The 25,877-nt window shown below is 32.3% G+C and overlaps 1 protein-coding gene across 2 annotated transcripts; it reads right to left on the reverse strand.

Annotated features, from left to right (window-relative positions):
• Positions 1-8: 8 nt before the first annotated feature.
• On the reverse strand, positions 9-25,054 carry LOC130644869 (testis-expressed protein 11-like). Of its 2 annotated transcripts, XM_057450643.1 has the most exons (26): positions 25,004-25,054; positions 24,794-24,916; positions 18,466-18,517; positions 17,933-18,014; positions 17,398-17,411; positions 17,074-17,155; positions 13,107-13,188; positions 12,263-12,350; positions 11,596-11,748; positions 11,152-11,247; positions 9,933-9,977; positions 9,551-9,653; positions 6,744-6,844; positions 6,146-6,231; positions 5,593-5,640; positions 5,013-5,050; positions 4,545-4,622; positions 4,367-4,437; positions 4,088-4,204; positions 3,303-3,381; positions 2,974-3,117; positions 2,493-2,598; positions 2,054-2,177; positions 1,776-1,846; positions 1,446-1,539; positions 9-746 (listed from the first exon to the last, which is right to left on the reverse strand). In XM_057450643.1, exons 2-26 carry the CDS (start codon positions 24,832-24,834, stop codon positions 675-677), a joined length of 2,067 nt encoding a protein of 688 aa, XP_057306626.1. In that variant the 5' UTR covers positions 24,835-24,916; positions 25,004-25,054; the 3' UTR covers positions 9-674. The 2 variants fall into 2 exon arrangements, with proteins under 2 accessions (XP_057306626.1, XP_057306627.1); XM_057450644.1 differs by lacking the exons at positions 24,794-24,916; positions 25,004-25,054 and adding an exon at positions 24,286-24,369.
• Positions 25,055-25,877: the final 823 nt, after the last annotated feature.

Consider the following 25,877-nt stretch of genomic DNA (forward strand, 5'->3'; position numbering starts at 1 on the left):
TTCACATATGACACGGTAACTTTTTTGTAAATTATCAACTCCGAATTTTTCATAATACAACTTCAATAAAACGTAAGAAATAAGAAACTGTAAGGTAGCTTATTGACCTTTTATCAACCTGCAAATAATACATGTGTCCAGCGAATCACACTGGAAAGAAGAAACAAAAACATGATTTTTTTCTGAGGAAAACTTTAGTTCGAATAAAAAGTCCACGATTAAACTCGAGAGTAAAGATTCGCGAATAGGTTTGTTAATTAAGCGGGATTATCTCTTATAGATACACCTCAGAATTTGTAAAACACTTCTGCGAAAAATTAAGTCATATACTTCAAACTAGATTTACCATAAATAAAATAAAACATAAAAACGCATTCAAAGGCGATAAAAATAACAATTATGAGTACAGTAGGCGATGATAGAATTATAACACGGTTTATTCTAGAAGGATAGAAAGAGTGATTTTAGGTTTATTGTACTGTTCCAACCCTGAGTTCATTAAGATTCTGTATTTATTTTTTAAAACGCCTCGACAAAAAGGGATCAAACAATGTTAATAAATACATATTTTTTGTGGTAATAAAAACCTAATAAAATCCGGTAACTATCCTTTTTTTGTAAAAGCTGATACACGTTCCTCCATAGAAGTTGTGCCACTCTTCTCCACATATCAATCACTCCTCAACTTGCATTTGAACTTTAGATTGCTGGATACGAGAAAGAACATCTGCGAAGACGCTCGACATCTATTATAAACAAATTATTTAATCAATTAAACAGATAAGGCCTTTTAAGTTTGCGAAAACTACCTAACTTTTATAAAAGCATCTTCTAACCGGTTCCGCCAAATAAACCCCTTTGAAAAGCCCTTAATTTAAATACTTTAAACGGGTTTCTGCTAACACCTTATTGGGTTCTTTAACGCCTTTAATTCACATTTTGGTTGTTTTTCAACGTTTTTACTAGACTTTTTGTGAAATCAGGGACTTCAGGAAAATCCTGAGATCATTTTAAAGTAAATGTGAAGAAATCATAAAAGTGCCATTGCACAACGTTTCATGAAACTACAAAAACGAAAATATTCATATTTAAAATATTACATTTTTTCCCCAAAAAAATAATGGATTTTCCAGTTTTCAGTAACATTTCAGTAATTCGTACACTTTTCACGTCATAACAAGTACAAATTCATCAGGTATTAATTTAAGTTTGTGGCATTTTGTTAACCTAAGAACAACATTCGTGATAGAATAAACGTATGGCTGATGCAATTATTTCGACATCTCTAACTTTCTACCTCTGCTGACCTTTTTATGTTTGTGTGAACAAAATCTGACAGTTTCAAACAATAAATAATTATGTGTGATTTGTTAAATAACTGGTTATCTTATTTTGTTGGGTACGTACACACAGTGCCGTGCACACGGCCAACTCAGGAGACTTACATGTGGTTCGTAGTTGGATTTCAATTCTTTTAAATGTTTCAAAAACTTCATGGATAATGTACACCATTTCTGTGCAACCTCGTAATGATGCGCGCTAAAAAACAATAACAATCCTTAAAATGTCATCCAAATATAATGTTTTCACAAACACTCAAATCTATTAGGTTTCTCTAGCAGCCATGATAAAGAATAAAGAATTTTTCTTAAGACAGTAAAATCCTATTTTTTAACACACGCGGGAGAAAAAATACACTGCATTGCTCTTATATATATATTAACTGTCTCGTTAAAACCAACTGTAAAAAGTTCTTCTACTACAAACATACACACCTGTACAAATGTATTCCACAATTCCATGCCTTTGTCATCAGCCATATTGTTTCCATCTCAGGATACTGCCCCTGAACACAAAGAAATCGTTGTCGGTCATAAAAAGTCAGCGCATAAATTTGTTTTCCAAGAGAATATTATCATTTTTTACTGATCTTTGTGCAGACTGCGTTTGTCAACACGGCTGTCGAAAGTGGTTGGCTAAATGTCGCAGTCATACCAACCTGCACTTCACTTTCGATGACAATTTTTTATGAAACTCAAGAAATCATACCAACCTGCGCTTCACCTTCAATAATCTTGAGAGTGTCTTCATAAAACTTATACGCCTCTTCTTTACTTGCAGCGTTTGTGCTTCCCCCTTTCTGAAGCGATACACTGATCAAGCTGTGAATGACCTTACTACAATTAAAACAAATACACAACTTTAAAAGAAGATTTTGTCAGCTAAACAGCGCAAAAATTGATTATAAGATATCCTAAATTACGTCAAGGTCTCTAACTACGATTAAGTCTTTAAACCGGTGTCACTTTTAAGTATAAGGGATTGGCTGTTAAGTCTCGCTTTACACAAGCAAAATTTATTACTTACAGCAGAAATAACCTGCCACATGACAAGATAATGTAAAAACCTTATCTTATCAAAGTGCATGGTAATGGTAATAGCTAAAATTTCTGTTTCTTTGGAAGTAATAATATTCCACGTGAAAAGAATACCTCACAGCAGGAAAATCAACTATGGTTTGTTCCATATGACACTTGATTGCCAGTTTTAAAGCCTTCACACTGTTTTCCATCGCATCAGGTATTGACAACGAGCTGCCTAAAACAAAAGGAATAAATACATCACGTAATTAATACATCAAGTTTTACTCAAAGAAACGCCAAAATTGTAAAAAATTATCAGAAATTTATGTAACTAATTAGTATGAGACCCCCCCCCCCCAAAAAAAAAAAAAAAAAAAAAGCCAAGCAGGTCAACGAACGAACGAACGAACAACAAATATTGTGGGGAACGTCATAAAAGTTTCAGATAAGTTAAGTCTATTTCAACTAGTGCCAGAGTTTCAAATCACAAAGTAAAAAAAAGTCCCCAAATATGTCCCCACCAACATCTTCCCGCCACAGGTTTTGTATGGTTTAAATTGACAGTATTTACATTAGGGGTAGCTGGAAGCATTAACAGCATAGTACATACTTGCAAAATTTTCAAATACTTTAACTTGACCAGACGGCAATTCCATAGCTTTCTCAAACAGGTCATCCAAATCATGCTGACCAAGTCTCGCTTTCACTTCAAACTCATAACATAAAAGAAAGCCCAGCATAGGGTCTTGAAATGCTAAAAGAAATACCAGTCGGAATTTTTTTTGAAAAGAATGCAGCAACGAAAATATGTCTAACTTGTTTGCAACTTCAACCACAATATAACATACTTATTCCTTCTTACGCCGACTATCAAACTAATGCAACTCTTAGTAAGATAGAGGGGTGAAGGTCTGCATTTTATAGCTATCTTGTACTTACAAGCATTGTTTTCTTTTAACTTTTTATACACAATGTAGTATTGCTTCACGATTTCTAAAACTTCTCGCAATTTGTCTGCCTAAACAAAAATCGCAAAACAAATCAAAGGTAGAGTGTAGCAAAAAACAGTACAGCCTGATAGGCAACAATCCTTATAACAACATCATTTAACAATCTCGTGAAAGATAAAAGGTTTATTTCGTGACTTGATGTTTGATATTGCTTCAAGTTTACCAATAATGGCAACCATTTAAACTGAGTGTAAAATCAACAAGAGAACTGACAAGAAGACTGATAATAACAGTTATTTAAAAACCTTCAATTTATATACATCACCCCCTTTACAAATCTTTTACATCTACTAAATACACAGACTAAAAATCTTAATCTCTCTTAACCTATAAAATCAGTTTTTTCACCACCAACTTAATTTAAAACATCGCTTTTATAACTTTTGATCGGAGATTGTCTAAACAAATTTTTCTAATGTGGATATGTTGAATTAGCCGACCAAGAGTTATTTCACACTAATAACTAGAAAATGCATGTCCTTTATTAGTACGATAAAAAAGTCAAGAACATTAGTTCCTCTTTTGGCGACAGAAAATCTACTACATTTTCCTGATTCAAAATCAATGAAGAAAAATGAGTTGGTGTTCAATGGAGTTAAAAGAAAATAATTTAAATTTAAAACTCTATTTAAAACTCACCCATTTTTTCTTAATGGATTTTGAATCTTAATTTTAAACCAAATTAAAATCATTCCCAGTGACCACGACACATACCCTTTCTTGTTCTGTTCGTAAATCTCTTGCATTTTGTAATCCACAACCAGCTGCCATTAGCAAACACGATTTTTGCTGAGAAAAATTCAACTCTTCTTTTGGCAGCATTTGTGATAACTAAATACATGGAAAAAGAATTATTTCATCAGCAATACTCTTTTACAGCTCAATCGTAAAATATTTTCAACAAAAAGGGCAGAAAATAAAGTAAAAAAAATTATCTTTCAGTGTACTTCACATCCACAAGCAGAAATCATTTTCTATTTGGAGTTTTTTTACCTCATAGCAAATTAAAAAAGACTGTTGCATTTCATTTGGGAAATCAGAGGACGACAATGCCAAGTTCCATGCTACAAAAAGAACGGAGGAAGTTACATATTGGTCTTACAATGGACATCAAGACAGAGAATAAGTTTAAAATAGTTACATAGAAATCTAATTCCAAGATAAAACTTACCAATCTTATTAAACCATGATATTTCCTGGTGCATATCTTTTAACTCAGCGTCATTCATGTTTTTGAATATACCGTTCGCTAAAATGACACGCACGATACATAACCTTGGCTTTAACAATAATACAACTAGGAAAACTAGAACCGCGCCATACTTTATCCAGCGGAGAATATAATTGTGCAACAAAACTCCGACTTTTCCCAGTGGTTATGAAAATTCTGACTTTCTTTTAGTAAAATAATTGTTGAATTAGAAAAAATAGTACATGCTATTGACCATAATATCCTGTTTGATTAATACCACAATCTCAAAACCTACACTATACAATAATTATTATCTCTATACTTTCTCAACCTTTTTTATGACTTCATCGTCTATGTAGCAACCCTGCGATATCCAAACCTTAACAAACTCTTTTCTTTGACTTCCTTATGGATATAGAAGGACTTGCAAGAATGCTAATATGGTACCTTTTTCAATCAAATGCAAAATATTGCTGACTTCCTCCCTAAAAAAACACTAACGATTAAAGAACACCATAGATTCTCTACAAAAGATTTTTTATACATTCCCTATTCGTCGAAATAATTCCTGTGCATGCCTGTTTTTAAAAAGTATACACATACAATCAAAACTGAAGAGGGTTACAAACTTTCACTTCTCGTATAGAGTCCTTCTCTAATCTATAGCCATGTAAGAGCATATTCAAACAACAACATATATGCTACTATTAAGTTAAATCTTTTTTTCAGTTACGTTTTACTTTAAAAAAAGACAACAATTACTAAAATGAGCTGTTGCTAATACTTCTTCAACAACAACCTAAACTGTATAAAAAATTAGGATGGAAAAACGTCCTAAAAAATAAACACTCGCTAAATCTCAGTTACAAAACAAGTTTTGTCTATATCTATATGTCTGAGAACTGTGCTGCGAAGCTCCTTTTTATTTCATATCCACCTCATTCACCTTGAATAATTTAAACATTATGAGTTTATCCTTTTTTAATAAACACAGTATATATTATGAGAGAAAGTAGCGTGGACTTACAGACTGCTGTTTTCAGATAGGTTGGTGAATTTTAATCTTGTTAAGCATCTAAAGAAAAAACGAATTAATAGCCCACTTCCATTGGAGTTTATTCATACAGACAGACTTCTTGTTTAAAGAAAAGTTTTAAAAAACACAACATTTTACATTGCATAATTTCCATAGTTTTGCTGAAAGAATGATGCGATATTTGCAGAAAGACAGCCTTTCATATTGTTGCAGATAACATTTTAGGGTAAATGCCAATTCTAGGTGCCAATATATCATATATAAAGTTTATTTACTTTAATACGATAAATAAAGGAAAGAAAAAAAAACTGATTACAGAAGAGAATAAACACGACACTTAGTCCAGAAAATAACAAAACATCTAAAATGTCTGCAATTGCATTTTTGTGCAAGGTAATAGCAACTTCGCAAATATAAGGTGTTTTAATTGCAACATTCAATTGCAACATTTCTACCACAAATGTTCTGCATATCTATAAAACATAATAATAAATAAACAATTTAAAACTTCTTGACAATTTTGATTTGGAATTGGCAAATTTACCTTAGCGAAACAAGAAGCTGTTTCGGTTCTTTGACATGAACGATCATCTTCTCGAGAACAGCCTCTGAAATCTTTCTATTACCACACTAAATATGTATGCATAATTAATACACAGAGTTTATAACCTTGACATACAATTAGGAAGAGGAAACAAAATTAAATTTATGATTGTATATGATATGATTGAATATGATTGCAACACATTACCCGTTAAAGTTTGGAAAGACACTACCTGGACAAGAACTAGGAAAAATTGAACACGTGAACAAAGTAGAAACACCAAAAATGTTCTGACACATGACTTATAGTAGAAATATGATAGGAATGGTCAAACGAGAGTTAAAATTAAATTAATACAACTAAAAGTAGTAATTATAGTAAGTAAAGTAGTAATTATAAATTTCAGTGAAAAGTGCAAGAAAATAAAAATGTGAAAAACAAAAAATAAACAACTCCAGCTGAGGAAAATAATGAAGAAGGGGCAGCCTAATGATAAATTTATCATCATTATTTTGTGTGTAGTTTTGTAATAAGCAAATATAATGCCCAGCTTTAATCTCTAAAGATAGAGATAAAGCTTGACATGATTATGGTATACCTCAAAAGCTAACTGTGCTGTAAGACAAATAAGACCATGTACATTTTCCACAGAATCAGATTCCAATCCCAGCTGAGAGAGCTTTTCAACTGCTTCAATTGCTAAATTAAAAACTATCATTTTTATTGGTCTTTTTATTTCATTTCACTCTTGCTATGCTTTCGCCTTGTAGGAAAAATAAACAAGTTACCCAATCATACAGAAAATATCAAAATCATACTGAAAATCCACGAACACTCGATATCCAGTGCTCGTTTTAAAACTCTTTATTGCATAGCGAAATTGTGGAGCACGTTTGCTGCGCAAAGTATACCAAGAGAATTATTGAGATTCTCAAAATTTCGATGGAAAAAAAATCATATAAAATCAGCGGTAGGAAATATGACTGATATTTTCTCACGAAAAGGTAGGGGTTTTTTGTCTAATAGAACAAATAAGTTTGGATCAAGCAGCTGTTATAAATGTTAGCTAAAAATGCCAATAAATATGCTTTGTAACCCCCGTCGTACTTGGTTTGATGTGGTGCCTGTGGCCACCATGGAAAATATTTTTTGCTGTCATCTTCAATCAAATCATTAGCTAGCTACCTCTAGCTACAATCAGAAGAAGAAAAACTCTCTCTTTTTGTTGCATCGTGGAAATAAATTAAAGTCACCAATCAAAAACTAACAGGGGAAAATATACCTCTTTATTCTTTAAGGTGTTTGCTCATTTGTGGTTGAAAACGTTTGTACTGTTGCTACTAGGGTCTTTTTACAGATATATGTTCTAAATCTGAGCTATTTCATCAAATGGCGCCTTTACCTGGAAGTTCTACTTTGTTTACCTACTTTCGCATGTTGTTAAATTCTTCAACACTCGAATCTCGCAATAAATTTTTCAAGAAGTACGACGTTTGAAGTCACGAATGACCAATTGGACTTTTGTTCGATAATGGTGGCGACCGTTAATGTAATTATTGTTTTGGGGAGATTAAGTTTGGAAATATATAAAAATATTTAAAAAAGTTAAAAAAAATTAGGGCTTCATCATTTTCTTTACAGCCCTAAGTTTTTGCATTGTGTTTTATAAGCTTGCAATAATGTGGTCTAGCTAAGTTATGATACGTAAAAACTACGCTTGAATGACCCTTTAAGAATGTGAAACCACATAATACACCTTAATCAAATTTTGTGTTTTTCGTAACTTTTGTGTTCAGTATGGTAGATTAGTATGCGTGTCAACTGGCCAAAAAAAGCCATAAGTATGAGGGCAAGCTTGGGCAAATTTTTAAATACAATTTGTACTTTCCAAATGAAAAACAAAGCTTTCAATTCTGTTGTCTTGGCCACAAAAAGTAGTGATCTATATTTTATGTGGTTAGCCTCATCAATTCCAATAAAATTCCAATTTTTTTCCAGGAGGGACAACATAGACAGTTCTAGAGTGTTGAAACGCTTATATTTGAGCTACAGAAACCTTTTAAATTTCTGTTCAATAAACAACAACTGTTACGTGGGATTGAACCCATATGAATATGAAGTGAACGCTCTAGCGACTGAACTACCTATCTCCAAAAGAAGACAACGCTCAAAGTAAACAAAGGTTCATGACTTTATTAATTATATCAAGCATATTGTATCTAGTGAACACTTTTTGAGCACTCTGTCCCAAAAAATGATATATATTTGTAGTTTAGAAATTAGCTCTAAATATCGTCCCTCAAAGGCGCTGAATTTTGAGACTTTACTATTATATATAATATAATATATCATATAAAAATATTTTCTTTTTCTTTATAGATTGCGTACAATAAGAGCGAGGAGAGATGTTATCTTTCAATACGTGAGATAAAAAGAAGAAAGCGAAACCTCATCCCTCGTTGTTGTTGTTTTTCTATCAAAAATTTGAAGCTGTTTTATAAATCTTGGTAAAGTTAATAAATTGTTTTCGTTTCTGTAGATTGTTTGTTTTGTTTATTGTTTCCCCGTAAGTTTTTGAAATACATTGCAACAGATTCCGTGGCTTCAAGAAATCGGTTTTCATAACTAGTGCCGTTATTTTTACGTGAAAAAACAAACAAACCACAAGCTGCTTCGTTCGCCTTCTCATCTCCGAAATCGTTAACACAAAAGTCTCTATTATTATCTGCGCCCCGAGTATTATTTTCCGGTTGAAAGAGTGTACCTTACGACGCGCATCCCCTTAATTCGTGACATTTTCGCACACTACGGATTGTACAACTCGATCTATTGCATTTCTTTCAGAATAAGGGTTTTAACTTTATAAAAGTATAACTTTGCATGGATTATTGGCGCTAAAAGCTTCATCAATGTTGGATTTACGTCGGCCAACACTGACAATATTGTGATTATTATCAATATTTACTTTTATAATTCTGTGGAAAGAGGCTTTACGAAAATTCTTAGTAATCATTTTTGTTAAGTTTCGCACGACCTAAATTTCTCGTACCTTCTGAAAAGAAATATTCCGCATATATATATATTAATATATATATTGTATTTTTGCCAAAAAGCACTACTTTTGCGCAACGAATTGTTGTTGTTCCGCGGTGAGTTTATTTTACAACCTCGTCCCCAGGGTTTTCTATGTCTATGGTATTCAGTTTTGGTGTATTCCCAGATATCAGCTGCAGTAAGATGTTAGCACCTCGCCGTATTATACCAAAAAGAAACAAAAAGCACTAGGGACAACTATTGGCTGGTTTTAATTTTGCTTGCAACTTGCGTAATGCTTCGCAACCTTTTTATTTAATTTCTAGTTTAATTTAGCTTATTTTGATTTATTCAATTTTACGTTACACATACCTTGATCATCACTATGCATCAATAAATGAATTTTAAACAGCAAAAAATAGACTTGAGGTGAGTTAGAGTCATGACTTTTAGCCTCTTTTATTGCGGCGAGAGCCTACATGAAGAAATCAACATTAATGATAACGACTCATTAGGTAACAGCTATCAGTACTTTGTTTATCAACAAAAAGATCTTGTGCTGTAACTAATATTTTAAAAAGAAAGAAGAGTTTGGAAAAAAGTGGATAATCACTGACGTGTTGCAACTGGCACAGCTCAAGGAGTGCCCATTCGAATAAATATAGAAAACAAGTCCGCATTAAAATTAAAGGGTACAATTATTGGCTGCAATTACAATACGTAGGTTTCTATCCAAAAACAACAAAAAACCCACCTCGGTATAATTCTTCATTTCCAGAAAACATGAACACCGATTTCTCTAAAATACAAATTTTCACGTTATCTTTGTAAAGTAAAATATGTAGATATAGGTGAATATTTATCATAGCACATCCGTATTTCATTCTCAATAGAGAATGCTTCACCCCGATCAGACCTCTGATCATGACGGGCGAGTATAATGAGTGTAAGTCATATTGAAAAAGAACTACTTTGTTCATCACTAACATACTGCCAATCAGCGAGCAGTATTCGATCCGCAGTCCCCAAAACTGCGACTACTAACTGATTTTGTCAATAAATGCAGGATTAGTTCTCAGTTCTCCTGACATGCCACTACATAATGTCACAATCCTTTTAATACTTATTCTAACACTTTCTAATCAACTATATTTTATTAACTTTGCATTCAGAACATCTTTTTGACAATGCAAGAGTGCATCCATAAAGCATGCTTGATATTTCAGAACAATATTTCAAAGTCTAAATAAATTATGCTAAAGATTTTTGGTTTATGTCAAGGTACATTTTAAACTTGTTTTACTTCAGTTCAAAACTCAAATTACGGTCTAGGTGCTTTTGGTGGACCCTTAATCTGTATAATTAAAAACCAAATCTTTTAGAAAAAAAATATTTAATTGAATTAACAAACATAATAAAGACTTAATAAATGTTTTAATGAAACTTCTTTCCTGAAAAATTTTCTAACAATTGTATGAGCTGAAAGGAACCCGAGGTATTAAATAATTTTTTACCCATTTGCTCTTCAGGGCCTCTTAATTTTTTGCTGACGACCCCATAACTTGGGACCTGCATTTCGGTTTGCAATAAAATTTCGTGAGTAAACATATAGGGCCTATACAAGCTTACCCAGAAAATTTTATTGTGTCATTGAAAAATGTTATGTTAATCAACTCATCTTTAGAATATCTATGCATAGATACAGTTTGAATGCACATCCCTTAACGGGTCTAAAATTACTGATGACAGAAAATGTCAAAATTTGCTATTCCTTGAATATGACATCATAATTTATGCAGCATAATTAAATCTGAAATCCTTTAAATATGAATATCTTGAGAACGAAAAAAGCTTTTTTAAATATTTAGAAAGACTTGTAAACCAACTTTTTAAGCTCTATAATATAAGCCCAACATCATTTTATATCCTTAATAATTACGTTTACTCAGGAGTGGAAAAAATCTGGCCCCAACCTGTAACTTGGATAAATTATCATGGTCATCGTTGGATTGTTCCATGAATTGTAGTGAATAGTTATACCAACAGAGTGATTCAAGAAAATCGGATTTCTATAAAGAAACATAACACATAACAAATAGTTTTATAACTGGAAATATATAAATATAAATGAGGGCTAAAAATATTAGACAAACGTGAAAGGCAAAAACCCTTAAAACAGCTGTTATTTTTGTGAATGATTGTAAAAACTGTTATTCATAACTGTGCCAGCTATTTTACAAAAATACTAATAATTAAGCAAGTCAACAAAAATCGTAGAAAATCCTCAACTTTAAAAACCTTTAAACTAATAAATTTGGATAAGTTTTATGTCAAAAAACATTGCATCGTTCTTACTTGATAGCTTTATGCAACTACTGAATGAACAAACATTGAACAATTATTTCACAAATACAAACCTCAAAAAACTGATGTGCTGTTTCCCATAAAAGAAGCTGCAACTGTTTAAGAATATTCTTATCAAATGCTGCTCCATTCTTGCTCCCACGGAGAAGTTCTGTTTGAATAACCGCTTTTGCCTCAGGAATTCGTTGCTCAGTCAATAAGCATTCCTAAAGGTTAACACGATCTTCATACAAACTTGATGAAAGAAAAAATAGTAGCATGAAGCATATTGTAGCATACAATTTTACATTAAAACTTTAGAAGGGTAATTTTACAACTTTTGGAACAATAAACAGCTTCAAATACTCTTAAAATGCACATGTACAAGTACACTGCCCATTCAAGCATAATAATTTATGCAAATATCATATTGACCTGGACATTAACAAAGAAGGGTCAACAAAATATAATTTACATGGTTTCACTTTACAAGCATTAAAAACACAAAGACACAGCAACAACAAATTTATTCATCTTACAATGTATATGCAGTACACCGTATATTTTTCTAGAAGAGTAGTGAAGAAGTTTAAGTAGACAGTGAGTGTTAATCTTATCTTCATATTAATATAAGTCTATTTCAATAAGTGATAGGACTATTACAAAAAGCCTGAACGCAAGGCTGATGTGCAATCTCATTTTGCATTAAAAAATCCGTGTTCTCAATATAGTCTCACGTACCAGTTTTTTTAACTGTACTTGAATATTCTCATTAAAATTTGAATACTTTGAATTCATTACATCAAGTGCATCATAGCATAATTTAAATCTACAAAAAAAATGTTTCTGTTAAAGGGCAAAAACTTTCTCAGGCAGAAACTTTCGCGTATCACAAGAAAAAAAAGTTGGAATAAATTTTGTAGAGAAAACTTTTGCGAAATGAAGGTTAAAGGAAGGTTGAAGGAAGGTCATTTTGCGTGAAAAAACTTCTGCAAATAAGCAAAACATTTTTTTTTGCTTTGTTTAAAGTAAAAGGTATCTTTACCAATGTACCGCGGAATTTTGCTAATTGGTCAAGTATCTTTATATCGAGCCTCATCATCATCATCATCATCATTCTCGGCTTAACGTCCGTTTTCCATGCTAGCATGGGTTGAACGGGGTATATTAATGACCCTCTTTCAATCTGATCTAGACTTCAATTTGTAATGACCTTACCCCAGTCGTGAACACTCCGCCTGTTTCAGTGCAAAATAGAAAAAGAAGAAAGCTGCAACAAGTACTGAAGGAGATAAAGATATTAGAGAAACATTTAGCATGGTAAAAAGAAAGAAAGAGACAAAAGTTATTGTAATAGATTGATACGCTGAAAAAGAGGAAAAGATTGTATACGTATTATTTAATATCCATCCATGTGTCATTGATTTTTTAGAAAATAAAAAATTTTTTGCCTGAAAACACTTTAGGCAAAAAAGGGAAAAAAACGCGAAAGTATCTGCTCGCAAAAGTTTCTACCTTGAAAGTAGTTGGTTAGATGAAAAAATGTACTTGTTCTGCAACAAATAAATAAAAAAGAACAATCTACCTATTTTTCTCTACAAACAATCGAATGCATTCTAGTCCAGATTCAACTTTGAGAACTGGATCATTTATGATATTATGAAAGACTAAAAATAGAGGATATGTATTAGCTTAAAAATGCAATGGAGCAGATAGAGATTTTTTATAAAAAAATCAAAATTGCAATAAAGAGTAACTAGAGATATTTTCATAAAACAAAATGCTAGCAACCTTTTTACCAAGCACTTTTCAATTGTAAATAATAAAGTGATTGATTTGAGATGTTTTACTCCCACGTGTTCCTGATACGCATGCCTTCAATATTTTTTTAAAAAAATGACAAACATAAAAGGCAAGTACTCTTGACAGAAAACCAGACCTTCTTTTTGACACTGCTTAGGCTGCTACTACTTAGCTAATCACCATCTTATTCACAATGTAATGAGTTGTTTAACTGGTAGTTGAGTGTATATTTTTGTACATTGACCTTGTTCGGGGATCGTCCACAAATTTCGTCCCATTAACGAGACGCTATAAGACGAAAAAGTTAAAAAAAATTCGTCTCGTTTTGTTCTTAATTGAAATTGAGACGATTTAAAAATCGTCTCATAAATATCAGGAGACGATATTTTGTCAATTCGTCTCAGAATAAAAAAAGTGGAACAAAATATTTTAAGACGAATTGAGACGAATTGAGACGCTGCGGTAAAATCACGGAGACGAATTGAGACGAATTAAGACGCTGCGGTAAAATCACGGAGACGAATTGAGACGAATTAAGACGCTGCGGTAAAATCACGGAGACGAATTGAGACGAACTAAGACGACAGGGTTTCTTAAACACGAAAATTTATTTAAAAAGCTAGTGTTTTTTAAAGTGGTTTTAATGTATTCAGATATTTCAGATAGCGACAGCGACCTAGATTGGTTGTTTACGGACGATTCTTTGTCCGATGATGAAAATGAAGATTACATCAACGAAATTTTACAATGCGGTAAATATTTATTTTTATCTCGTCGTAAAATTTTCAGCAACGGTCTTGAAAACAAAAAAATATATAATTGCCCAATTTATCTTGTGATTTTTCCGTAGTCATGAGAAAAAAACTACTATAATTATAAAACTATATATTTTCTTTATTCGTAAATTTAAAGCTCGATGATGCAAAATCTTTAAAAGATTTGTTGTTTTTTTACCAACAACACACAAATATTCGAAAAACCTCACTATTTTAACTTTTCTCTTCGCACATGCCGGTGTGAGCATAAGAAGTAAATAATAGCAATTGAAGTTTGTTGCGATATTGCTTCTGAAAATTACGAAAAAAAACTATTTTTGCTTTATTATTTTTGTCAACTTGCACTGTTATATTAACTTAATGTATAATTATACTTATACAATTGATTATGGTGGGCTGCACATTGCAAAAAAAAAATTATTAACAATTTTATGTGACAGAAACGGCTTGTCAGAAGCAAATAATGTTCCGCAAAAAAACTGTGTGACGTGCGGTTGCATTACGTAAAATGATTTCAGACAAATTAGATAGCCGCTTGTTTAGACACTCAGTTGAGCAGCCTAGTGCCCATGGATTAAGATTTGAATCATTTTTTGTAAACTATCACAAAAAAAAATCAAATGGATAAACTTTTTTCCTTTAGCCTTCAATTTTGTCAATTCAATACGCGATTTGTTTTATAAAAACTGCGTTTTTAAGAGCGTTGAGGCTGAGATTTTGCCAATAATTAAGAACATATTAAAAACGTACTCAACCTGAATTCCTTCACAGATTATAAGAACAAAATAATGTATTCCAGTAATCTTTTTTTGTTTGCTTGAATTTTTTATATTTTGTGCTGGACTAAACATATTATCTCATGTATATAAATACATAAATTTCAGAAACTTTGGGAAAAATATATCAATAAGAACAAATAGAGGCTAAATTCTGAAGTCGTGTTCTTACTATTAAGAACAAAATAAGAATAAAACAGACTGAAAGTCTCAAAAGTAAGAATAGCCAGCCTCAAGTCAGATTTTACTAAATAAACATTAATAAACTTGTTTAGTAATCACTCGCGTCATTATTTGCATTTATAGAATAGTCTTTTTCTTATTTTAGCTTCAAAAAAACGAGGCAGACCAGCGCTACACGAGCAACATCCGGGCTTGGTTCCATGTATCGCATCCTACATAAGTCAGAACTCGGCCGAGGCCCATTTGAGGCGCAGAGACAGTATTATGTACACAAATGGTGTAAGCTTAAAAGATATTGTCTCTCACATAAAAAGTACGCTCGGGTTAAATGTGAGTAAGAGCGCAGTGCATTACCTCATGAGACCGAGGAGAAAAAAAACCACTTCGAGCAAGCGTCACAAATCGTTGGTTGATGCACGTGTTCCGCCCAAGCGCAACACGGGAGAAAAAAAGATCCATGAAGATTTTCATTTTTCTTGCTCCCAAGTTAACTTGGTTAATGAGTTAGCGCAGTTATGCAATGAAAACACAATCTCCTTGTCAGTTGACAACAAAAACAAGGTGGATGTTGGTATTCCCGCCACGAGTAGACGTGCGCAAATCCGACGTTATCACATCGAAAATGAGGCTCCCATTTACAATGACCACGACTTCCCCTATCCGAATAGTAAATTAACCCCAGCAGGTTATCAACAATTAAAGGTGAGAATAACAAGATCACGCTAATCCTAATCTTAAAGAATATTTATGGCTAAATTCAGTTTCAGATATACTTACCAGTAAATATCGAAAATAACTCAAGATTCCATCTGTCACGACCAATAATAATATTTTTTGTGAGATTTGTTTCGCTTTTCCACAACATAGTTCCAGCTTCGAACGACGAAGTTTGCTGTGATAAAATGTTGCCAAGTTTGATAAATATACAGACCGTAACATTCAACAATCGAACGAGTACAAACAATGTAGCTTAAGTTAATCAGTAGCTGTGCCACTGCTAGCCAGGAGACCCAGCGTAATTTTTCTTACCACCGGGAAATCGGAGTAGTTAAGGTGGGAAAATTACGCTGGGTCTCAAACGATTTTTCTGCGGCCAAAATCTGGCCGCGCTTTTTGATTGGCTAATTCTATTGTTCTCTGCTCACGTGATTATTATCGGGGAAAGCCCTTTTCATCCCGAATATTCCAGCGAGTGGTTTCACTCACCCTAACAAACATTAGTATTCTACAAAGTTTTTACCAAAGTAAGATTTGACCAAGCTTGGTAAACAACTCACAGATAAATTAAAATGTCCTCCGAAGCGATTAGTCACATTGTTCGATTTAAACTCGGGGTTTCCGCTGAGTCATTCGTTCGCGTCTAAGCTTTAGTTTGAGAGAAACTCATTTTATCAACTGAAGAAGAAAGCTTAGTTAACTAGGCTATGCCACTGCCGTTCCGCTAGAACAATGGAATAATTTCTTTTTCACGGAACAAAATCACGCTGGGTCTCCTGGCCAAGATTTTTAAAGTTTCGTGTTAAACTCACGGAAGTGTTCGAAAATATTTTTCAACTTTTGAGACGAATTTATTATAGCAGAGACGAATTGAGACGATTTGAGACGAATTAAGAAAATTCATAGACGAAATGAGACGATTCGGAGACGAATTTGTTTTTAAAATATGATATTCGGAGACGAATTTGTGACTATCAGGAGACGATATGAGACGAATTAAGACGGTTAAGACACTACAATGTTATCACAAAAAATCGTCTCGTATGAAAGAGTTAAGACGAACAAAACAAATTTACAAGACGATTTAAAATGAGCCGAATTTAGACGAAATTTGTGGACGATCCACGATGGTGGATGGTTCATTACATAACACAACAGACAGGATGTTATTCAGAATGAAAAGAGTGTACATCAATGATGGAGAGTTTCAAAACTGTTTCATAGCCGCCATTAACATTAGCACTTTGAGCAAAAATTACACTAGTACACTTTCTAAAATAAAGCTAAATATGTTAACCTTCCATAATTTCTGCATCCTCCATGTTTAACAATAACATAATCTTAAGTTTAAACTGCAAACTCTTGAGGTGAACATGTTGCTAAAACAATTTTGTAAGTTATCTTTTATGTATGGTGTTGACTGTATTAATAGAAATATATTTATAATACAGATGCAAGCAATAATTGCTTAAATCATAATTGCTATTGAGAAATTTTATTCTACAACAATTTGCACAACAGCAAAATACGACAGTTCAGGTAAAAGCCAATAATTCCAAGACTTTATATAACTTTGAAGAATGCAAATTTATGTAGAAAGACATATCAGAAAAACACTTACCTGCAATGAAAGATCTAAAGAAAAAAAATATTAATCAAAAAACACAATTTCTGCTCTATGTTAGGCTTCAAAACTTTTTCTCATAGCAACATATTTCCGAAAATCTTCAAATCCAAATAGACTTTTCAATGAAAGACATTGAAAGTGGTTACATAATTAAATAACTCAGGTTTTATTACTGAAAAATAGAGCTGTTACTGAACAAAGTTTTAGATATATTCTTATGGCTTATGGGTATAATTGTGTAAAAATGTTTTTAATCACTTACTTCAAAAATAATGAAAACTCAGTTTAATGGTCATTAGGTTAACCCTTTTAATGTTATTATGAATAGGGTTAACATTTAAAAAATATTATACAACTGTACCTGATAATTAAAGGTTTTAATACAATTCTATTTCACAAGACTATAAAGTATGTGCTGTAAAGTATTTGAAAATTGTAAATTGTTAGTTAAGTAGTTTTAAAAAAGAAATTCTTACGGTGGCCTATTTTCATGAATTGATTAAGAATCCTTATTTCAGGTAAACCTTACCGATGGCTTCGAGAGCTTTTTTAAAATGTTCTTCTTCTCCTAATTCAATAAAAACCATTGCAAGTAGCTGATAAGTTGTTGCCTAAAATGTTTTTAAATTCTTTAAAACTACAACAACATTAAAAAGTAAACATTACTGACAATATGTTTGGAATATGAAATAACACTTTAGATTTCATCACAAAACCTGACTCTTTTTGATAAAGTTTAACAAAATTCTTATCAAGACATTTGGCCCAAGACAATGTGAAGTGCAATGCAATGGCATAACTAACTTAATTGCATGTTGATGTTGATGGAATACCAAACATACGTCTTTTGGTTGTGGAATGTGCAATAACATTAAAAAAGCATATATTTCTGCACATGACCAAAATGTAATTACAAGCAGGGTGAAAACCCAAATTAAACTAAATGAAGTAAATTGACACATTTAGGTGCAAAAATAGGTAATTTTCTTGATAACTTGATGGAAAGAAAGATAATTTTTTAGAGCATCAAAAAGTTCCACTTGCAATTTCATTTCTACTAACCTTTTGTTCATTTGAAATTGTGAGTAACGCTCCTCCTACCTCAATGCTTTCACTAAAACATCAAAATCACACAAGCAAAATAGCATTACAAAATAAAGAACTACAAACTTTAAATTGATAATAGAAAAATGTCGACAAAGCTAGAAAGCACACAAACCAAATTTGTAATCTTATAGGTTATCACAGCTGGGCTGGCCCATGGAGGGGAAAAGACACACATACAGAAGCATACTCTTTTACAAGCAACCCTATCCTACTGTCTGCTTACTTGACAAATCAACCAAAAAACAACTTTTCAAAACTGTCAGTTCACTGTAATTTCCATATCTAACTAAAGCAAAGTGTGAAACACAATCAACTTAAATAGTCTGTCTACATTTAGTGTGACTTTTAAAAAAACAAGTGAATTAATTTAACCCAATTTTACAACTTATTATTTTGCAAGAGTAATAATCACTACCAAACCATTCAGCAATGAATAACTCTGGTTTTAAGGTATAACTACAAGCTTGTTATTTGTTCAAAGTTTGACAAGAAATAGAAAACCATGCTGCAATATCAACAGAAAAGCTGTATTGAACTTTCAGACCTTTTTCTCATTTTACCAAGACTTACAAATTGTTTTTTCAGTTTTTGTTTAAATTCCAGAATTTTCTAGGATACATTGCACAAAAATTGAACAAATTGAACAAAATATAATTATATTCTAAAAATTACTAGAATCTTTAAAATAGGATTCTGAAACAATGAAAACACTATTTAGGAGATTTAAAAATATTAATCTAAATGAACTAATCAATTGAATGTTTTTGCTTTCTTTTTTTCAGTTCTTTTGAGGAAGACATAGCAAAGACCAGGTCATTGCATTAAAAGGTACCAATGTAACGGAAAAGTTAGTGAAGCTTTCTCTATGTTACTTATACAAGCATTCTTTAAAAGCAATGACATTTAACAGTTTTTAATAATTTTCTAATCCAATCCAATTATTAAATCGATTTCACTTTGCAGTTTCAAAAATTTATATGTGAAAAATAAAAAGAATTACAGGACTTTTTCATGAACTTATTAAAATATAAAAAAAACAAGAATTTCCAGAACTTGTGGGAACTGTTTGTTAAATAGAAAACAATATGATTGGATTAAAAAGCTTAACGATGAATTATTTCATATTGTTATTTAATGATTTATTTTTAAATAGTATTTATACAAGATATTTAAAACTTCAGTAAGATATTACTGCAAATGTTTGTCCTTGTTACTGGTGCTGGTGAAAGTTGACTAAATCAGTAGAAAAAATTACTACTCGTTTAGCAACTATGTGTAGATCATGCAAAAGTGCACAATCTACACTATATTCACTTACTCACTTAAAACCTATGTAAATTTACCATAACCACTTTTCACTGTGCTGATATAATTCTTTCTGATAGCAATCTAGTCCAATGTTATAACAGATGTTGGAAATAAACTCTTTCTAAAAAAAATAACTTTGTCAAGCTGGTCTATTCGCAACACTACAGAATATAGACTTTTTCAGTTAGGAAACCATAGAAAATTAAAGCTTGAATTTGTGTTTAAACACAAAATTTAATGAAATTTCATTCAAATCATCTTTTTAGTAGGCAACAAGTAGTTTTTTTTAAAAAAATTGTTATTACAACAAATATAAATAAGATTTTCTGAGTAATACTATACTTTTTTTCCTTCATAATGGTTTTATATGATCTAGGAAGAAATAGTGTTACATTGTTTGTGAAGGAAATCTTTTTAAGTTTACTTAAATACGTTTCTTCGCAACATTATAATGGTTTACATAAAAAAATTGGGGCCTAATTCCCTAAAAATATTTTCCTGAACTTTATATATATTTTTAATAATGCATTGAAAGTAATGTGTATGCAAAAGAAAGAAAACAACTTTCCCTAGATTCAAAGACTTTTAGATACATTTACTTTATTAACTTCTCTATAATTATATGTTGATGCAAATCAGTACATTCCATTGCTTTATCAAGCTTAAAGGTGGACTTATGATACGTTGTGATTAAATTGCTCATTATAGAATATAAACAGTGTAAATGTTTTTATTTTTGTGAGCTTTGGTTCTCCAGATTTTGTTAGTGGCAAGACGAGTTTTTGATGTTTTTTTTAAGTATGCAGGGATGCAAACAAAGGCATTCTAAATGAATGAAGCAAGAATTGACAATGATATGTCTTCCGTGATTATCTGAGATTTATAATTTTTATCACATTTTGGGATAATTATTATTTTTTGCAGAAATAAAATAAAAAATTATAGTTTCTCTGAGTTATCACAAGTATTACACTATTCAAATTTATTATAAAGTTTTTTTATAATATACTTGTGACGAGTAAACTCGTTTTCCGTACCGCGCTTACATAAAAAAATTACATGAAATTAGGACAGTGTAAATGTTTTTCTTCAAAAAAACTTTCTTTTCACACAAGTGACTGTACAGCTCGCACTTGGTAAAGCTTTTTTAGTATTTTTCTCCTAATCGCTATAAATTTCATACCAATGAAATAGTTTTTTTTCATATCTGTTTTTGTTGCACAGAAATAATGGTTTATCGATATACCGCAGAAGAGGTTTGCGATATGAATTGGGAGAGATGGAATCATGTGATTCTTTAGACGATGATTATTTTAGTGATGATACATCATCGTGATCTGAATTAGACTCAGACAAGATTAAGATTTTTGCGGAAAGGCTATTTCTGTAGCCCCTACTCCTTCTGCTTCTCAACCAGAAGGACGCCCTTGTACAAGAGGTGGAAATGCTAGAAGAGTCCAAATAAGAGGAGAAATCTGAACTCGGGGAGGTAATCGGAACTCACCATCAAGTAAACGACTTGCCTCTGATGCTTTGGATAACCAAACAACAAATTGACCGCAAGGGCAACATTCCGATTCTGGAAATTCTGTAAATGAGGATTGCGATTCCGAAAGTAACTATTGGAAAGAAGATCCTCCAACTATTGAAAACTTTATTTTCAAGGAAACACCTGGTTTAAATGTGCCTGTTTCTGATAACCCACCTCCAATATTTTTCCTTAATTTGTTACTGTCAGATGACTTCCTGAATACTTTGGTACAGAAGACAAATGAATATGCTAACAGAGTTATCAATGCAGCTCGACCATTATGACGCAGGTCTATATGGAACCATTGGGACGAGATGAAAAAGTTTTTTCAGATCCTTTTTAGTATGGGTCTAATTTCTCTACCATCTTACAAAAACTATTGGAGTCACATTTTTCCTCCCTATTAACCAGAGAACAGTTTGAGTCTATCTTACGTTTTTTCAACTTCAGTGAAAAGCCTAAATTTGAGAATGATAGGCTGAGCAAATTGCGAATGATTATGGATTATTTAAACGAAGTAACACCTGAAAAAAACCTTTCGATTGGCAAATTGATGATGCTTTGGCGTGGACGTTTATTATTTCGTCAGTGCAATAAAAATATGGGCCATAAGATTGGAATAAGGTTCTATGAACTTTGTACTCACGATGGATTATTCCTTAGTGCAGAGGCATACGGTGAGCAAGGTTTCAATGATAAGAAAAATCTGGTACAGACAGCAGCAACAGTATCAAAACTTATGAAACCTTACCTGAATAAAAGTTATCATGTCTTTACAGACAACTATTACAACTCAGTCTCTCCGACAGAATTCCTATCCACCCAAGCACCATACCTCATAGGGATGCTTAGGAAAGACAAAAAATGTAACCCAGATGCAGTTATAAAGGCAAAATTAAAGAAAGGCGAGGTAATTTTGAGATCACAGAATGACATTACAGTTTGCAAATGGAAAGATTAAAGAGTTGTGCTTACCATATCACATGCACATGTTCCAGAAATGGTAAAAGTCACCAGTCGCCATGGGAAAGAAAAAGATCAACCAAATATTGTTCGAGACTATAACAACTCGATGTCTTGCATAAATTGCAGCGACCAGATGTTATCCTATCACTCAGGTCTAAGAAAAACATTGAGGTGGTACAAGAAGGCAGGAGTTCATATCCTGGAAATGATCTTAGCCAATTCATTCCACACCTGTACACCAAACTTTCAACCAACAAAGAATTCCTCCATCTTGTTGCATTTCGAGAAAATGTTAAAGAGTTTGATCGGGGACCAAAACGTAAAACAGTCTGCAAGAACTTTGGCAAACTTTTACTACCCAATGACCATTCCGGAAAGTGGAAAAAAATAGAACCTACAAGGAGATGTAAGCTGTGAAAAATGAATTTAGAAGAGAATCAAGATATGCTTGTGGATATTGCTCTGATCAACCAGCTCTTTGCATTGATCCTTGTTTCAGATTGTACCACCAAAACTTGGGACAAACTGAAAATAGTGCACCAATGGATTTGAGTGATGCGGATGGCAGTTAATGTTTATACATATGTGTATTAAGTCAGTCATTCTTTTTGAAAAACAAAAAGAAAATATGCATTAAAACTGTTTATTTCTTATATCCTGTTCCTAAAAATCATAAAAAATACCGTTACCAACAAAAAATCCAAATAAAGTCGAAGTTTGACAAATATGTGTTTTATGCAAAAAATTAAATGATGCAAGTTTATTTTAAGATTTAAAAGTAGTTTTAGGCAATAAAGCAGGATGTTAAAATATTAACACGTAAAGTCAAGCGAGTATACTCATTGTCCGTGCACAAGGAGAGTTTCCTTTGACAAGTCTACTCGTTTTTCATAGCTAATGTGTTGAAACATCTTAAATGACAACAAGACAATAGGTCATCACGCAAGTAGAAAATAAAATGAAGAGAAGATGCAACGGAGACAACAAGGAAACATCAGAGGATTTCATCGCATCAGCATTCCTACCCTTTGTACCAGGTACTAGCGAGATCCTTCGTCGAGTTTTAAGGCAACACAAGATTAAATGCATTCTTAACTCTAAAGACACCCTAAGAAGCACTTTGTCTAAACCAAAAGACAAAATAAACCTGGAAGAACAATGCAATGTTGTTTACGAAATCCTGTGTAAAGATTGTGATGCAGTGTACATAGGCGAAACAAAAAGAAAGTTTAAGCAACGAGTACAAGAACATATGCGCGTAGTGAGAAACGGAGATGTAAAGAAAAACGAAATTGCGGACCACAGCTGGAGCAGAAGTCATTAGTTTAATTGGGATGAGAAGAAAATCATTGACAGAGAATCCAGAACAATGGCCAGGAAGATTAAAGAAACCATCAACAGTGTAGCACGTAACAAACAGCATCTCGTATCAACTTCCTGAGATTTGGTTACCAGCCCTACAGGAGAAGTAGTTACCTACATCTAGGTCCGAAAATGTTAATTACCGTAATTAACTGTAATTATCAGCTCGTTTCTGATTAGTTAATTTTAAAGAATTTCGATCCTCTGCAATATAAATACATGCTCAACATCATTTTTGCTTTGCCTGGTGATGGGAGAAGGATCTCCCGAAACGTGGCCTACTAAACTATCATGCTCAAGAAATGATAAACTTTCCACAGTAATAAGACAAAAGGTGTTTCTGTAATTTACTTGTTTTGAAAACAAAAGTTCCAATGATTATATACAATAGAATGTGTGAAAAGGAAAATAAAACAAAAATTGTAGTATTATTTCTTTTTACCATTTTTTGCATGTTGTTAAATTCTTAGAAATTATATTTTCTACAGCAATGTTGTTCTACTGGAGTTTACCATGTCTTTATCATCGCTTATGATAGATTTACATACTCTGAGAAGACAACATAGGTGAATCTTCATTCATCCTCTAACAAAAATATTTATACATACCTGTTTCTGTGAAGTTTTATTCAGTAAACATTTAGCTTTTCTTATATATTCTGAAGCTATTTCATGTTGTGACTGGTTTAAGGACTAAAAGTGATGAATATACTGTCAGGCCTGGAAATTTATGGAGTCTAGGGAAACGATCCACTGTTACAGTGATTTAAAGCTGATGGAAACGATCAAAACGATTTTTCGTTTTCGCAAAGTAGACTTTGCGGAAACGATACGTTAACGACGGTAACAATTAGCTTTAAGCCAATAAAAAAGTAGAGAACCATTTCTTAATTGCCTTAGTTGGTGAAAAGACCAAAATTATTATAATTTGAAATATTGTCCGAAGGGAAACGATTTATTGTTACTGTTTTTATTGATTTGCGGAAACGTCGCGAAAACGAAACGATCCTTTCCACCAAATTTCCAGGCCTGACTGTAAATCATGTTTTTTATTTATAAATCATACAATAGTACTGAAAATAGCAAATAAAACACAATAAAGATGAATTCAATTTACCACTTCTGCCCGAAAAGCGTATACTTTAAGCATGTTATCATGACATTCAGTTAACTGTTCTTTTGTCATGTGAGTTTGTGACTCTGTAGAATCCTCAATGAGTTTTTGTAATTTTAGGTAGCACTAAAAGAAAATTTTAAAAAAGAAAATAATAATTTAAAATAATTCCAACATAAAATTACGGAAATTCAATGATAAGTTTTTTCTTACTTCAGTGGCCACTACAAAGCAGTTGTCAGCCATGCTAACGTCGTTGCAATCTGGAATTGAAGTTACAAAAGCATTAATGTTAGATTTAATGTGCACAAATTAAATGCACCTTATTATTGTATACAAGAAAATTAAACTGAAAAAAAGATAAAAAGGGAAACATACCCAACCAGTCTCTTCCTGCTTTTAGCGCCATCTAATAAAACACAAATTTAGACCAGAACATTTACCTGAAACAATTGTTTTCTTGCTATATGTTTTTTTGAAGAAAAAATGGCTAAGCTAAGAATTCACATCAATTCAAAAGGGTTGATGAGGATTTCTGATAAATTTAAGCAATGTGGTTACTGCCATTACATTAAAGTTTCCACTAAACCTACCACAAAACAAAAATCACTTTATCCTTCCATAAGCTTAGAGTGATAATTCTCTAAACTTAAAATATTTTTAAATGAAGCTATATCTTTACGAAAAACTATTATTGATGTGTTTTGATACAAAATCATTTTTTAAAAATCAAGTCAAAAATACTTACAGCTTGTTGCTTACGAGCGGTTGTTTGCGATTTATCAGAAAATGTGGCTTTGAATGTTAAATGCAGTGCCACATGCCTTGCTAAAAAATAATATAATTATTTACTATATAACTGTCTGCTATAATATTCTTATACGCAAACTTTTGCATGCCATAAAAAGGGACTCTTCAAAACTCTGAGTTAAGTCTAATACGAAATTTGTGGAAATAGTATAGTGTAGAGATTTTTCACATACCTCTTGCACACGCTAGTTGACTAGCCTTCTTTGCTGTCCTCTTTGCAATAACAAAATTCCACAATGCAACACCACTTGCTTGAAGCTTTGAAAGAAGTTTGTCA

Source organism: Hydractinia symbiolongicarpus, chromosome 5, assembly GCF_029227915.1.
Source record: "Hydractinia symbiolongicarpus strain clone_291-10 chromosome 5, HSymV2.1, whole genome shotgun sequence".
NCBI lineage: Eukaryota > Metazoa > Cnidaria > Hydrozoa > Anthoathecata > Hydractiniidae > Hydractinia > Hydractinia symbiolongicarpus.

What these genes read in the sequence shown, in the direction of transcription:
- LOC130644869 (XM_057450643.1), bottom strand. Translation starts at nt 24,834, where the DNA reads ATGATAACATGCTTAAAGTATACGCTTTTCGGGCAGAAGTG. An exon ending in AAATGAAGAATTATACCGAG is followed by an intron (nt 9,654 to 9,932) that starts GTGGGTTTTTTG and finishes TTCTTCATGTAG; the next exon opens with GCTCTCGCCGCAATAAAAGA. An exon ending in GTTGATTTTCCTGCTGTGAG is followed by an intron (nt 2,178 to 2,492) that starts GTATTCTTTTCA and finishes TTTTAATTGTAG; the next exon opens with TAAGGTCATTCACAGCTTGA.